Consider the following 17,306-nt stretch of genomic DNA (forward strand, 5'->3'; position numbering starts at 1 on the left):
CAGATTTAAAAATAACCTTACTGGGAAATCACACTTTGCAATAATCTGAGCACTGCGCCCAGAAAAATACGCTTTGCGATACTGACTAACCGCCATGTTGGAGAGATCTAAAATCGAAAATAATATGTAAATAATCCATTACCTTTGATTCTCTTCATCAGATGTCACTTCCAGGAATCCCAGGTCCATAACAAATGTAGTTTTGTTCGAAAAAGCTCATAATTTATGTCCAAAAAGCTCCGTGTTGTTAGCACATGATCTATGCCAGCCGGACTTCTCGTCATGAACGAGGGGGAAAAAAATATTTACGTTCGTTCAAACATGCCAAACATTGTATAGCATAAATCATTAGTGCCTTTTTCAACCAGAACATGAACAATATTCAAGGCGAACGATTGGATTCTCTTTTAAAACGAGAGTACCCAACATGAACTCGCGCGTCAGAGTCTAATCGGCCACCACCGTTCCAAGGCTCTTGTTCGTTCAGTTCTCACAGTATAAGACTCAAAACACTTTCTAAAGACTGGTGACATCTAGTGGAATCCATAGGAAGTGCTCAACAATTAATAAGCCCCTGTGTTTCAATGGCATAGGCTTAAAGGTAATTCAACACATCAGGTATCCACTTCCTGTCAGAATTTGTCTCAGGGTTTTGACTGCCATATGAGTTCTGTTATACTTAGACACCATTCAAACAGTTTTAGAAAATTCAGAGTGTTTTCTAGCCAAACCTGAACAATAATATGCATATTCTAGCTTCTGAGTTGGTGTAGGAGGCAGTTAAAAATCGGCACATATTTTTTTCAAAATTCTCAATACTGCCCCCTAGCCCCAACAGGTTTTAAGGCAGGTCCTCACCAGACATCACCCGCAACATCGCAGATGGGCACAAACCCACCGTCGCTGGACCAGACAGGACTGGCAAAAAGTGCTCTTCACTGACAGGTCGCGATTTTGTCTCACCAGGGGTGATGGTCTGATTCATGTTTATTATCGAAGGAATGACCGTTACACTGACGCCTGTACTCTGGAGCAGGATCGATTTGGAGGTGGAGGGTCCGTCATGGTCTGGGAAGGTGTGTCACAGCATCATCGGACTGAGCTTGTTGTCATTGCAGGCAATCTCAATGCTGTGCATTACAGGGAAGACATCCTCCTCCCTCATGTGGTACCCTTCCTGCAGGCTCATCCTGACATGACCCTCCAGCATGACAACGCCACCAGCCATACTGCTCGTTCTGTTCGCGATTTCCTGCAAGACAGGAATGTCAGTGTTCTGCCATGGCCAGCAAAGAGCCCGGATCTCAATTCCATTGAGCACGTCTGGGATCTGTTGGATCAGAGGGTGAGGGCTAGGGCCATTCCCCCCAGAAATGTCCGGGAACTTGCAGGGGCCTTGGTGGAAGAGTGGGGTAACATCTCACAGCAAGAACTGGCATATCTGGTGCAGTCCATGAGGAGATGCACTGCGGTATTTAATGCAGCTGGTGGCCACAGTAGGTACGGACTGTTACTTTTGACCCCCCCTTTGTTCAGGGACACATTGTTCCATTTCTGTTCGTCACAGGTCTGTGGAACTTGTCCAGTTTATGTCTCAGTTGTTGAATCTTGTTATGTTCATACCAATACTTACACATGTTAAGTTTGCTGAAAATAAACGCAATTGACAGTGAGGACGTTTCTTTTTTTGCTTTGTTTAAATGAGATATCTATTTCATTTACAGTACATTGACAAAAATGTTTAAAAAAATGACATGTTTTCACTTTGTCATTATTGGGTAGTGTGTGTAATTGGCTGATATATTTTTTTATTTAATCCATTTTGATTTCAGTCTAACAAAATGTGGAATAAGTCAAAGGGTATGAATACTTTCTGAAGGCACTGTAGGTCTAACATTTACAAGTAGGTGTACATGACCTCTTCCTAGTTCCTACAGACAGTAGCTATTGGTCTTGCACTTGAGGTACAACCATCCTGAAAGGGGATGAGGTAATCATTGAAAAAGGTTGTTGTCTTCAATACCTTGATTACAATGATCCCACCACACCAGTCTGAACCATGTAGGCTAATGACCAATAGTGCTTGTGTCCACCATACCCTTTGCATTCATAGCTATCCTCAGTTTCAACCACAACTGAGCCAAGGAAAAGCATGTTGTGTGGCAGCTTACCTGTATAGCCTGCAACCCAGCCCCACAGTGACACCATTGCCAACATCCATTTGAACATTATTCCTTCAATGAGCCAGAAATAGCGACTGTCCATTATTCTCAGAGGTTGAAGAAGAATGCAGTAGAGGCAATACGAAGGGATTGCTACACAGTTATTGATGAACACAAAGATGAAACGAAGGAAGGCGTTCAAGAGTACCCAGCCCAGTTTGCGGGCGCCTTCTAGAAGCTGTGCCATACTGATACACACTCCTGTAGAAAGAGGGAGAAAACCAGTAAGCTAGCTAGTAAATACATTTCAGACAGGTGCATTGCTAAATGTGTGTAAAAACTTGACATTGACAAGTAAACATGGCTAGCTAAGACTATCACACTAAGCTAGCTAATACATGTAGTTGGCTTCAAATATTGTTTGGTCGTTCTAAATTGGAGAGCATAGACTACAAGCTAGGTAAAAGTGACGTTTAGACACCTGAAAATGGAAGCAGTCTTTCTAGAGACTAGGCTCATTATCACATTTTAAACAGGTGTAGACCTTAGAGTGAAATTATTACTTACAAGCCCTGGAACAACAATTCAGTTAAGAAAAATAAATAAGTGCTAAGAAAGTATTCACTAAAATACACTGGGGGAAAAATGCTGTATACAGGGTGGGTCAATGCAAATAATCCGGGTAGCCATTTGATTAGCTGTTCAGTAGTGTTATGGCTTGGGGGTAGAAGCTGTTTAGAAGCATCTTGGACCTAGACTTGGCGCTCCGGTACCGCTTGCCGTGCGGTAGCAGATAGACCAGTCTATGACTAGGGTGGCTGGAGACTGACAATGTTTAGGGCCTTCCTCTGACACCACCTGGTATAGAGGTCCTGGATGACAGGAAGCTTGGCCCCAGTGATGTACTGGGCCGTACGCACTACCTTCTGTATCCATGTACCAGCAATCGGTTTAATAGCTACACAAGATTCTACGTTACATAGTTAATGTCAATATCATTGTGCAGGACTCAGGACGAATACCGCCGGGTTCAAATCACATCACTAGTCCAACTCTTGGGAGACCAGCCAAAAGTGGAGGTCTATGCATTGAATGAATGAACATACACCGTTTTCTGCGTCCAGTGGTTCCCATAACTAGCTAGTTAGCTATTGAGATATAAATAACATTCATAATAATAATAATAATAATAATAATAAAGCCATTAGTAATTACATTAACGATAGCTAACTTTGTGTTGGAATCTTGACCCAGGAAAGAAAGTCAACCAGTTGGCTAGCTAATTTTAGCCCAGGTACTCTGACTGAACCAAGCGGCAAACCTATCCACAAAAACTAGTTAGCCAGCTAGTAACGTTAGACCAGTAGTTTATGTAAGTAACTAGTTATAGGTACAACGGTTTTTACAACGCCGCATGGATAACCGCGTTACGGCTAATGTTACCTGGCTAGCTAACTAATAAGCCAACGCCGCCGCTACTCACAACATGCTATGCCATTTCAATTGGTTTTAAGTACATTTTGTACAAATTCCGTGCCAATCATGTCTTACTAGTTAACGTTAGCTAGTAAATCAAATCACGGTCGGAGGTTTGTCAGCTAAACATAAATGTTCTTATCATCCTACTCACCCAATCTTACTATCACTCCGTCCAAATGCCGGACGATAAAACCAGCCAGCTAAGGTTAGAGATAGCTGGCTTAAAATGGATGAATACCAAGTCACATGTATTTAGTTAACATGTTAGATCATTCAACGTTGAGTAATACATCATCCTGTCTATGTGCCGTTCAGACTCCGGTCAGGGTTAGCTAGACGCTTTCCATGTACTGTAACGTCTTCTTTAGCGTTGCAGGGTTGTTCTCAATCAATGGCACTAGAATAATTCCATCGATGCAACATCAGTTAGCTAGCTAACGTTAGTAGATAGCAAGCAGGATAGCCAGGCATCAGCTTCAGCCCTTGCGTCTCTTTTAATCCAAATGCAACAATCCCTTGATGAAAGAGCCATATAACACGCCTTTATTGTTTTAATGCAAAGGCGGCCGCGTTTCAGTTTGTACATCGGGTGATGTTGAATAGATTCCGCTCTCTGCTCCTCCAGCTTGTAAAATCCGTTCGATTATATCTAGCTATTTATGCACTGCAGCGGCCACCAGAGGAGAATCTCTGTCGTTCTTCTTCTTCGGGATTATGTTGGCGGATTGCATCCAATTTAAACTGCACCCCCCTGCCACCTACTGTACTGGAGTGTGAGGCCATTCACGGTCTATATACACATTTATTTGTGTTAAGGTACAATACAATTGGGGAAAGGGAAAACTTACACTGCCAACTATTAGCCTTTTAAAATTAAACAATATTTATATAACAAAAAAACTAACAAAGAAACACCCCATTACACTATTTATCCCCTCTAATCCTTCTCCAGACCAAAGGTCTGGGAGGACAGAACAATACCAATCAACACCCCATGCAACTGTACTGCAGTAAAACCTCTCAATCCCAAGTATTTGCCGCTGCCACCATAACGTCTATTTTCTGTGACTTTCGATCCATTTCTGCCGTGCAATTGACAACCATAGCTATGAATGCCAAGAAACCTACCTTACTGAAGCACATATTCTTCCCGTCACTCTCTATTAGTCTCTGCCTACTCACAGAAATCATCTCAGGATCCCTCACCCTGCACCCATCTTCCTCTACCTCCCTCTTCATTGCTTCAGCATACAACACTTTCTGTTACTCTGACACAACAACCTCAACCTGCCTTTCACCGGACACCTCTGATCTCCAGCCCCATGGGCACTCCCACAACTTTCTCCACCGAAACGACACATTCCTTCGTCTCATGCCCTCCTGCACACATCTAGGACTCATCCTCCTACATACTGCTGTGAGAATCTGTGTTATGGGATTATCTCCCTGCCCTCTGACTTTCTCCTCCAATGGGTTTTGAGAAGGAGACGAGGAGAGAGAGGACGCGAGGAATATGCAATTGAGATCTTCCCTATGACGATGACGCTGACCAAAAACTTGGATTTGAGCAAGTGCCGACTGTCCCCACCGACCACCAAATGATTTTGAGCCAGAGATGAACAGTAAAACTTTAAAAAATATATAAAAAAAATTGCATCAGTACATCAGCCCATCACTGAAGCTATTGTGGAATAAAATGAACTGTACCTAACTGAAAAAACATAAATTTCTGAAGGACATGTAACAATAACAGAATGGGCAGAGAGTTGCATACAAGTCAAATTGATCAAGAGACTGTAGTCCATCCATACTTGTTCCAAATATCATTATTACCATTCAATAATTTTTTTGCCGCTGTAGTCATTTATTCTCCAAGTCACTGACCGCCCCCTGCTGGTCTTGTTTAGAACAGTGCAGAGTAAAGGTATGGAATGTGGAAATGGTTTAGAATACTTTCACTGGCAGTCAAGGGCACCTTATGTGGAGGCGGCCCTGCCCATTGAGAATTTAATTTAATGGCTAAATGCTGCATTCTCTTCACTAAACTACAGATGGAGTAAGTAGCTTTGCTGAACATTTATACACTGCTAAAAAAAATAAAGGGAACACTAAAATAACACATCCTAGATCTGAATGAATGAAATAATCTTATTAAATACTTTTTTCTTTACATAGTTGAATGTGCTGACAACAAAATCACACAAAAATAATCAATGGAAATCCAATTTATCAACCCATGGAGGTCTGGATTTGGAGTCACACTCAAAATTAAAGTGGAAAACCACACTACAGGCTGATCCAACTTTGATGTAATGTCCTTAAAACAAGTCAAAATGAGGCTCAGTAGTGTGTGTGGCCTCCACGTGCCTGTATGACCTCCCTACAATGCCTGGGCATGCTCCTGATGAGGTGGCGGATGGTCTCCTGAGGGATCTCCTCCCAGACCTGGACTAAAGCATCCGCCAACTCCTGGACAGTTTGTGGTGCAACGTGGCGTTGGTGGATGGAGCGAGACATGATGTCCCAGATGTGCTCAATTGGATTCAGGTCTGGGGAACGGGCGGGCCAGTCCATAGCATCAATGCCTTCCTCTTGCAGGAACTGCTGACACACTCCAGCCACATGAGGTCTAGCATTGTCTTGCATTAGGAGGAACCCAGGGCCAACCGCACTAGCATATGGTCTCACAAGGGGTCTGAGGATCTCATCTCGGTACCTAATGGCAGTCAGGCTACCTCTGGCGAGCACATGGAGGGATGTGCGGCCCCCCAAAGAAATGCCACACCACACCATGACTGACCCACCGCCAAACCGGTCATGCTGGAGGATGTTGCAGGCAGCAGAACGTTCTCCACGGCGTATCCAGACTCTGTCACGTCTGTCACATGTGCTCAGTGTGAACCTGCTTTCATCTGTGAAGAGCACAGGGTGCCAATGGCGAATTTGCCAATCTTGGTGTTCTCTGGCAAATGCCAAACGTCCTGCACGGTGTTGGGCTGTAAGCACAACCCCCACCTGTGGACGTCGGGCCCTCATACCACCCTCATGGAGTCTGTTTCTGACCGTTTGAGCAGACACATGCACATTTGTGGCCTGCTGGAGGTCATTTTGCAGGGTTCTGGCAGTGCTCCTCCTTGCACAAAGGCGGAGGTAGCGGTCCTGCTGCTGGGTTGTTGCCCTCCTACGGCCTCCTCCACGTCTCCTGATGTACTGGCCTGTCTCCTGGTAGCGTCTCCATGCTCTGGACACTACGCTGACAGACACAGCAAACCTTCTTGCCACAGCTCGCATTGATGTGCCATCCTGGATGAGCTGCACTACCTGAGCCACTTGTGTGGGTTGTAGACTCCGTCTCATGCTACCACTAGAGTGAAAGCACCGCCAGCATTCAAAAGTGACCAAAACATCAGCCAGGAAGCATAGGAACTGAGAAGTGGTCTGTGGTCTCCACCTGCAGAACCACTCCTTTATTGAGGGTGTCTTGCTTATTGCCTATAATTTCCACCTGTTGTCTATTGCATTTGCACAACAGCATGTGAAATTTATTGTCAATCAGTGTTGCTTCCTAAGTGGACAGTTTGATTTCACAGAAGTGTGATTAACTTGGAGTTACATTGTGTTGTTTAAGTGTTCCCTTTATTTTTTTTAGCAGTGTATTTCCACTTTTCACTATACAAGTCTTTTATTGAAAGCTAATAAAGGCACAGAGATATATTAAGTTATGTAGAATATTATTATTGTGATCTTGCAGACACTGATTTAGCTTCGATCTAACTTTATTAAATATGCACCATTCACCACAAATACGCCTGATTAGCCTGTTCTCTGGGCAGCCGAACAAGCAGAGCAGAGACTGCATTTTGTAGAGAGTCGCGCACATGCGCAGAAGCTTCGGCTCTAGCTGCTGGGAAGAGGGTTCCAGACAACTCGGATCCGCAGCCAATCCGTATAATATAATGGGAATTTGTCCTACTGCCCCCACCTGACAACAATTAAACCACACTCGCACAAAGACTCACATTGTGGAGCTTCAGTAAAATGTGGTCTTTAATAATTTGAAAAGGTATAGAATATTAGTAAACAGTCACCTGAAATTCTGCCAGACAAGCAACCTCCTGGAGGACTGAACTATAACGTTCCATAGCTTTGTCTCCCTTCCTCCATTCTGTGACCACTAACCTAAAAGAAATGGATAAGTGAAAGCAATGATGAGTAGGTGAAAGCTCACCAAGCCGTTGCCTCTATTCCTTCAGTCCAGTCATTTCAGAGAAGGAAAGGGAAGGTAACAAACCAAGACCTTTGGGACAAGGCAATGGGTTAGAGGGGTTTTACTAGGGTATCACTGGAATCGGGCATGTACACTACTCCTCTGGGGGGGCTGGGGCCAGCTTGGGCCTAGCCTGCTGTGCCTGCTGCTGCTGTTGGTGGTGGCAGAGCTGCTGGGAGTAAAGGTCCTCCAGGGACATGACCGACACAGTGGTTTTGGGCCCTGTCTTCCACTCCATGCAGCTCTCGTCCACCACGGAGGCCTCCATGTTAACCGTGTGGCTGCCCAGGATGGAAAAGATGAGCAGGAACTGGGTGCTGAAGTAGTCGTTTTGGGGCTCCACCTGCTGCTCAATTTCATTGGTCTTGCTGACCAGTGGAATCTAACAGGAAATTAAATATGCTGGCGGTTACATACGTTGGCATTGTTGTATTAATGAAGCTGAACCATTGGGAGTTGTACTATTTTTTCTTTAAATTAAGATAAAAGTTCTAAAACCAGAGTAGCTAGAGACATTGTAACAGTATAGGAGTACAGCCTCAACAACTTATAACATCAGCCCATTAGTGTGTACTGTTTATAACCACTGCAATAATCATTACTAGGGCAGGGGGTTGGGATAGCTGCAGAGTCACCTTGTATTCCAGCCCACCAGTCTTGGTCTGGAGAGCGGAGCTGACGTTGAGGCAGACAGACTGAATCTTGAGGAACAATCCGGGGGTGGAGCCATGCTGTACCACGCCCTCCACCGTCAGAGGCAGCTGTTGGTTGTTCTGCACCGGGATTGGCTCGGTCGGGGTCCAGAGGAGATGGGTAGAGAGCAAGCTGGAAAAGCAAAAAATGTACAATAAGTCTGGATCAATTTCAATAAATAATTTAGATGCAAAATACCACTTATAAAAGGTTATTGCATATATGATACATACATTTTACAGCGTACCAAATACCAATGCATCAAACGGCCCCTAAAGCAAGAACTGAGCTACAGTAGTGTATTCCCAATAGTATTTCCATTGCTTTAGTTTGTTCCCTTAATACTGGTTGACTGGAGTTTCTGGATGAAGAACCTCTGGAAGGACAGTAGAACATTAAGCAGAGATATGACCGCATCACATCCAATGACTGCACACTGACTATAAGCAGGTGGCCAGTCACTGACCGTCAGGGAGGCGATGCCTTTCTGGTAAGAGCGCAGGGCCTCGGCGATGGCCGCCATAGCTTCGCTGTAGTCTCCGTCCTCCAGGCCGCTAAGACACAGCACGGCCTGGGAGAACTCCTTCAGACCGTTGAGCCAGAAGAAGAAATGCTCCAAGGCCACATGCGTCTGCAGGCTCTGGTACAGCTTACTGGAGAACTCATGGCAACCCTACGGAAAACAGAGAGGGCCAGACAGGACAGAACAGACACATCAGGACAGTAGGGTGGAAATGCTGCTACACTGATATCTAAGGCATCAGCGACTAATGACTCAGGCTTGAATACTAACTGGAGATCTGCGCATTGTAACTTGAGTTTTCACGGAAGTCTGCCAATGACGTCAATGCATAATTTATGCGAGGGTCAAGTTAAGCATGCACATTTAGGATTCCACCCTAAATGAGGGCAACAAAGATCTTATCTATAAATACAGTATAGGTCTAGTCTTTCCTCTTTACTTTACTTACTTCACCGAGAGAGGACTACAAGAGCCTCCTTGACATCACTATATTAGGTTAATTTGACAGGGACAATAATTAACATTCCTGTAAATGTTCCAGATTTAATGAGTCTTGACTTCCCGCAGACTAGAAACTCACCATGCGCGAGGCCTGCCTGGTGATGCAGTTCGTCATCCAACCGATGGCCACGTTCTCCAGCTGCTGCTTGATCACCGTCTTCACCTCCGCCAACAGGGACGACTGGCTAGCCACAAACACCACAGTCACCAGGGAGACCTAGGGAGAGGTGACGCATGCCAGATGTTAGTATCTAGTAGGTGGGATTCATGATTGGAGAACAGCTTTGGAAACAACTTTAATAGAATTTATCAGAGACCATTATGACATATGAGAACAAATCAGTGCTCACTCCTTAGCTTCCTATTAACCCTTTACACTCGTGGGAATTTGCCTTAATTGAAATGTTTCTTTCAGAAGAAATATACAAATGCATAACCATGGCAGCAATTGAAAGGGGAACAGATTGGGGATGGGGAAATGATTAGACCAAAAGGTGAGGACACAACAGTTCACTTGACAAGACTGAATCCAAAGAGTACTGTTGATTTTGCATTTACAGTTCTTTTTTGCCGCATTTGTTGATAACAAAAATACTCTGGATACATTCAGTAACATGTGAAGAATGTTCCAGGAAAATGTGGGGTAGGCGCAACATAAGACAACAAAAATGACAAGGGTTTGAGTGAGAGGACTAACTGGTGTCTCCAAGTGGACACACACCTCCAAAGTGTGCATAGTTCCTAAGCAATTTCAATACACTTTTATAACTCACAGAAGAGTCTTCAACTATAAGGTGCTTTTTTGAGCTCTCCTCGCTGTGTCGTTGAGGAACTAGAGCAAGCACACGTGTAGTTGTTTTGTTTGGAACACAACCCTGCATCCCCGCCATCACACAATTACTGTTGTTGTTTACAAATAAAAAAACGGTCCATTATAAAATCGTAATCTAGGTCAGGTAGGCATTATTTGAAAGCTTTTTATATTGCCAACATGACTAGCTAAGTTATAAAATACAATATTACAGTGTTAGGCTTTAAAAATACAATTCAGGGAAACAGACCGGAATTTTGGTGCGCATAGAAAGGAGTCATAAGTACATTCACGTGTGTGTGCCGCCGCTAATTTTCTTCACACTAGACAAACTTAGGCTCATTCTATTCAGAACAACTCAGGGTATGACACCATGTCATCTGGTAACTGTACATCAAATATAGGCTCATTCTATTCAGATGAACCCAGGGTATGACAGTATGTCATCTTGTAACCCTACATCAAGATAGTGATCATAAACGTTGACACTGTATATTACATGAGTTTTATGATATGGAAATGTGAAGTGCATATTTGGACTCACAGGTGTTTGGCTTGCTTGTATGACATCAAAGCAGTATTTATTATAATCCTCAACATCTCATCTATTAAAATATATCAAGTCGTCTTCATTTACATCATTTCCCTCACTCAGACAACAAAACGTGCAGAAGTTGCCCAATGAGCAATTTTTTCTAATTCAATTCACTCCACTTTTACTTGTCCACTTAGGGCAATAACAGTTAGTATTAGGGCTTTGTGTATCTCTCACCAGGAGCATCTGCAGCTTGTCGGTGAACAAGTGAATGGCCACCCGGTAGAGGTTCACCAGATCCCCCAGCATGCCCTATCCCAGCACGGGCAGCTGGGTGGCGATGGCCGCCAGGGCGTGGCACATCAGCACGTGATTGGTCGCGGGCCGAGTGCAGCTGGCACAGCAGGAACTCCACAGCCGATTGGCTGAGGTGGGGGCGACTCTTCAGCAGCTGGACCAATGAGGTGAGAGCCATCTGGGGAGTGAGAGAGGGAGAGAGTAAAAAGTACACAATTACAACAAATGTGTTATAACTGTTTATTACAGATTTTTTAGTAAACTATTGATAAACTAATAGCTAATAAACTACAGTTTCCATGGCACTTTCCACGACTACCAAGGAGGCCAAGCATCTTTTCCCCTCACTGCACGAGTACTGTATAGACACTTGGACCAGGGTGATATACACCTTGAGCGTGGCCTGAGCTCTGGGGCTGTCGTCCTGACTGCAGAGCACCAGCAGAGACTCCACCCCCATCACTGTGTCCTGCTCCAGCTGCATCATGTCTGGGGAGGGAAAGCAGGACAATAACGTTAATATAGATACCACTTTCATCCCTAAATAACACAGGCCAGGCAGCAACAACCATTACAAAAAAAATACATTTTCTTGGCAAAGAACAAAACACTGCAGTTAATTAAATGGATGACTGTTACTAATACTGTACTGGTATCTGTGAAGGCCTGTGAAGACCTTGGAGTGCACCAAACCCATTTTAACATGAATTAGTCCACTACTGGAAGTTTTTCTTAGGTAGACCCGATTTTTGGATGGTTGTGAAGTGTGAAGACCTGTGATGGTCAGGTAGCTAATTAAAGATGAGTGAGAGGACATCTCCTCCTACTAAGTGGTACCCTATACACACACACCTTTCTCTGGATAGGAAATAGCTATGTTGGCGGGCACAGTGACTCCCTGGGCAGAGAAGGCCAAGTTGCTGTGGTAACAGCATTCCTGCGCTAGCTTAACCAGGTCAGTGAGCCGAGGAGGGGTGGAAGCATCACCTGAGGAACAGAAAGGAGGAATGTTTTGGAAAGTTTTGAACCCAACTTAAGTAATTGACTGAATGTCACAGAGCCCCAAACAGCAGGGCTGGTAATCACAAAGAGTCACAAACAAGGGCACTGCGTTCATCCACCTCTGGCCTGCTGGCCCCCCTACCTCTGCGGAAGCACAGTTCCCGCTCAGCCCAGTCAAAACTGTTCGCTGCTCTGGCACCCCAATGGTGGAACAAGCTCCCTCACGACGCCCCCCCCCCCCCCCCCCCAAAAAAAGATATAAAGTGGTTGTTCCACTGGATATCATAAGGTGAATGCACCAATTTGTAAGTCGCTCTGGATAAGAGTGTCTGCTAAATGACGTAAATGTAAAAATGTAAATGTAGGTGTGCTAGTAAAGGATCAGTTTTGTTAGGTAATAACTCCTATTCTGAGATGCTTTTTGAATACGGGCTTCAAGTGGAGCGTTGTTAAACTTTGAAGGGAAAACAACTGTTGTTGAATATGTAGTAAATCGTTTTTTAAAATAAGATTTACATGAAAGTCAGTTTCAGAATAGCTATGTAAGCAAGGTAATGCATTTCAAGGAAAATAAATTAACACAGTATTATGAAAACATGGATTATCCTCATAATAACCCATGAAAGATAAGTCACCACTCGCTGTTGGATTATGGAGTAGAGAATTTGCAGGTATGTGTGGGACAAGACCCCACCTGAGTGTTTTCTCTGTTCCACAGATAGGTGGCATTTTAGCAAGGAGCTTCAAGTCCTGGATGGCCAGTCTCTTCACTGCATTCCTAGGGTCATCCTTCATGTACTGGAGAAGCAGCTGTAACTTCAGATAGACAGAGAGAACAGACTATAAATTAAACATTATTCAAAGCCTCCTACTGATCTCACAGAAACTTAAGGAAAGGAGTTAAGATTTTCTAGCCTGGGTGGGTGCCACAGTATGTTCTCCACTTTTGCTAAGCTATGCTGTCTTGGGACTTCAGGTGCATATAATAAACAAGTGAGTTGTCACTCAAATTCTGTACTTGGACATCTGTTTGTCTGTCTGTTTCGAATGAGATGTACTCTGTCTGCTGCGGTGGTGGGTGTCATGCCAAATAGCATCCAGCTGCCAAAAACTGTCTGGGTTGCGTACCAATGGGATTCTAATATCCATTAGTGTCCAGGGGAGAGACTATGAGGACTTTTCTTACCAGCATCCCATTGACAGGCCGACTAGCCAAAATCTAAAATGGAGCCTGAGCTTAACGCTAACTTTAACTAAACCAAACCCTTTACACAAACTAACATTAACCTAATTTTAACCAATTTGAAAATGTAATACCTGTTTACACATCAGCCACGCACCATAGTTTCCCCCTAGTGTCCGTTGCTATAGCTACCCGTTTGGGGATGTCGATGAGCGAGGAGGCAGCCAGCTGGGTGAAGGTGTGCAGGGTGACAATGACCAAGGGGTAGGAGGTGACCAGCTGCTGAAGCACCTCCCGGCTGCTGGAGGCCAGGCTGCTAGAGGCCAGGCTGCTGGAGACCAGGCTGCTGGAGGCCAGGCTGCTAGAGGCCAGGCTGCTAGAGGCCAGGCTGCTGGAAGCCAGGCCGCTAGAGGCCAGGCCGCTAGAGGCCAGGCCGCTAGAGACCAGGCCGCTGGAGGCCAGGCCGCTGGAGGCCAGGCCGGCATTGTGGTGCATGTGCTGCAGAATAGGGATTAGCTTCAGTTTCAGGTCCACCGGGGCATCCAGAGCTGTGGAGGAACAAGAGCATAGTGAAACATAGCACAGGCCAATGGGAGATCACATGGAAGAAAAGGCTCAGAAACCAGGAGGCACTATCTGAACTTGTCCAATAACAAACACTTGCATTTGTCTGTCTTTGTTCCCATTGCAAAATGTTTTGCTACAGTGTGGCTTAATGAACCACGACCCTGGATGCTTCATCTAAAAATAAAATTGCATGGCCTTTTCTTCTCTACAACAACACCTAAGGGACAACAGTTAAAGAGACAATGAAGAATCCTTGAAAATCTGCTTGTTCAGTTGCTTGTATATAACTAAACCCTAATTCCTCAGAATGTAACGTGATTCTGCCCAAGATGTTCACATGATACTGAGAACATTATGTTACCTTGAATCATTTAAGTGATTTTGTTGCAAATCCCAGCTGCAAAGTCTCTGCAGATTGAAAGGTACAGAGAAACTAACAAGTTCAATACATAATTATTCCTCTTTCCTGGATGGGGCATAGAACCAAAACAACTGTGTGAACAGTTTGCAAGGAAGTTGGCTGAGTTCAAATCATGACAGATCAGCCAGACAACACAGCTACCAGACTGAAACTTCTCAAACCACTTACTTTGACTGCGCAGATAAGTAGGCCGATACAAAGATGTCCGCCTCTACTTCAACGTTGTCGTGTGAGTCTAGACTTTGGTGAACGCTATGATTGGCATTCTTCCATTTAGGGATGAAAGTGGCCAAACTGCCAAGCATCCTTAATAAATCAAAAACAGGACGAAACACACAGAGATTCAGAAATCATGTAAGCGGAGATGATTGAGTCTTTTAAAAAAAAAAAAAGGTGTATGGTGTATGTATCCCATTATCTTTTGGAATCAGTGAGGTTTCAATTTTTTTCATGCACTGATGATCTAGCCTTGCATTGCTCTTGAAATAGTTGTAGGTACGATGCATTTGGAAAGTATTCAGACCCCTTGACTTTCTCCATATTTTATTATGTTACAGCCTTATTCTAAAATGGATTAAATTGTTTTTTCCCCCTCATCAATCTACACACAATAACCCATAATGACAAAGCGAAAACATGTTTCTATGAATTTTTGCAAATATATATTTAAAAAAACTGAAATATCACAAATATCACAAAGGTCACAAATTAGAAAGTTTGAAAAATGTATGTAAAATCTTGTGAGATGAAAATTGACAAACTAAAGGGTGTGCAATGTGTAGGCCCACTGAGTGTACATTCTGAACCTTGTTTGAGGTCAGTAGGCCAGGTCACATGACCAAGGAGCTATTGAAATTAGAAAGTATGAAAAATTCATGTAAAAACGTGTGAGATGAAAATTGACAAACCAAAGGGTGTGCAATATAGAAGGGTAGTCAGTGGACATTCTGAACCTTGGTTGAGGTCAGTAGGTCACATGACCAAGGAGCTATTGAAATTCGAATGTAAAAAAAAGTTTGTACTTTGTTTACGCTTCCTAACTAATTCAACGAGGAATACAAAATGCTGCTCACATTTAAACATGTTTATTAGCTTTGGAAAGCAAATTAATGTCCAAATCGTGAAAATAAGACCTGTGCAATGTTATGCGCAATTTTTCCAACATCATGACACTTATTTGGAGTCTGTGGCTCAAGTGGTTTGAAAATAAATAAATACAGTAGGGGAAGAGGTAGTAGTTTGGGCTAAATTATAGATGGGCTATGTACAGGTGCAGTGATCTGGGAGCTGCTCTGATAGCTGGTGCTTAAAGCTAGTAAGGGAGATAAGTGTTTCCAGTTTCAGAGATTTTTGTAGTTCGTTCCAGTCATTGGCAGCAGAGAACTGGAAGGAGAGACGACCAAAGGAGGAGTTGGCTTTAGGGGTGACCAGAGAGATATACCTGCTGGAGCGCGTGCTACAGGTGGGTGCTGCTATGGTGACCAGTGAGCGGAGATAAGGGGGGACTTTACCTAGCAGGGTCTTGTAGATGACCTGGAGCCAATGTGTTTGGCGACGATTATGAAGCGAAGGCCAGCCAACGAGAGCGTACAGGTCGCAGTGGTGGGTAGTATATGGGGCTTTGGTGACAAAACGGATGGCACTGTGATAGACTGCATCCAGCTTGTTGAGTAGGATATTGGAGGCTATTTTGTAAATGACATCGCCGAAGTCGAGGATTGGTAGGATGGTTAGTTTTACGAGGGTATGTTTGGCAGCATGAGTGAAGGATGCTTTGTTGCGAAATAGGAAGCCAATTCTAGATTTAACTTTGGATTGGAGATGATTGATGTGAGTCTGGAAGGAGAGTTTACAGTCTAACCAGACACCTAGGTATTTGTCCACAAATTCTAAGTCAGAAGTTGATCAGAAGTCAGAAGTTGGCCCAAGAATTGAACCCTGTGGTACCCCCATAGACTGCCAGAGGTCCGGACAGCAGGCCCTCCGATTTGACACACTGAACTCTATCAGAGAAGTAGTTGGTGAACCAGGCGACGCAATCGTTTGAGAAACCAAGGCTACTGAGTCTGCCGATGAGGATGTGGTGATTAACAGAGTCAAAAGCTTTGGCCAGGTCAATGAATACGGCAGCACAGTATTGTTTCTTATCGATGGCGGTTACGATGTCGTTTAGGACCTTGAGCGTGGCTGAGGTGCACCCATGACCAGCTCTGAAACCAGATTGCATAGCGGAGAGGGTGCGGTGGGATTCGAAATGGTCGGTAATCTGTTTGTTGACTTGGCTTTCGAAGACCTTAGAAAGGCAGGGTAGGATGGATATAGGTCTGTAGCAATTTGGGTCAAGAGTGTCACCTCCTTTGAAGAGGGGGATGACAGCAGCTGCTTTCCAATCTATGGGAATCTCAGACGACACGAAAGAGAGGTTGAACAGGCTAGTAATAGGGGTTGCAATAATTTCGGCAGATAATTTTAGAAAGAAAGGGTCCAGATTGTCAAGCCCAGCTGATTTGTAGGGGTCCAGATTTTGCAGCTCTTTCAGAACATCAGCTGAATGGATTTGGGAGGTGAAATGGGGAGGCTTGGGCGAGTAGCTGTGGGGGGTGCAGTGCTGTTGAATGCAGTAGGGGTAGTTAGGTGGAAAGCATGGCCAGCCGTAGAAAAATGCTTATTGAAATTCTCAATTATAGTGGGCTTATCGGTGGTGACAGAGTTTCCTGTCCTCAGTGCAGTGGGCAGTTGGGAGGAGGTGTTCTTATTCTCCATGGACTTTACAGTGTCCCAGAACTTTTTAGAGTTTGAGTTGCAGGAAGCAAATTTCTGTTTGAAAAAGCTAGCCTTGGCGTTTCTAACTGCCTGTGTGTATTG

General features: G+C 44.2%; 1 protein-coding gene and 1 pseudogene across 1 annotated transcript in view; both read right to left on the reverse strand.

Moving 5' to 3' along the window:
- The window catches only part of lpgat1 (lysophosphatidylglycerol acyltransferase 1), a 92,261-nt gene extending 87,944 nt beyond the window's left edge, over positions 1–4,317 (reverse strand). The window contains exons 1-2 of the mRNA XM_014143983.3: positions 3,793–4,317; positions 2,172–2,423 (exon numbers count right to left, since the gene is read on the reverse strand). Coding sequence (XP_013999458.1) covers positions 2,172–2,409 — 238 coding nt within the window. The 5' untranslated portion in view covers positions 2,410–2,423; positions 3,793–4,317. The remainder of the gene's footprint in view (positions 1–2,171; positions 2,424–3,792) is intronic.
- A 3,525-nt stretch (positions 4,318–7,842) lies between these two features.
- LOC106571229 (integrator complex subunit 7-like) lies at positions 7,843–14,746 on the reverse strand (annotated as a pseudogene).
- Between the last annotated feature and the right edge of the window lie 2,560 nt (positions 14,747–17,306).

The sequence above is a fragment of the Salmo salar genome, chromosome 15 (assembly GCF_965601325.2).
Source record: "Salmo salar chromosome 15, fSalSal1, whole genome shotgun sequence".
Classification (NCBI taxonomy): domain Eukaryota; kingdom Metazoa; phylum Chordata; class Actinopteri; order Salmoniformes; family Salmonidae; genus Salmo; species Salmo salar.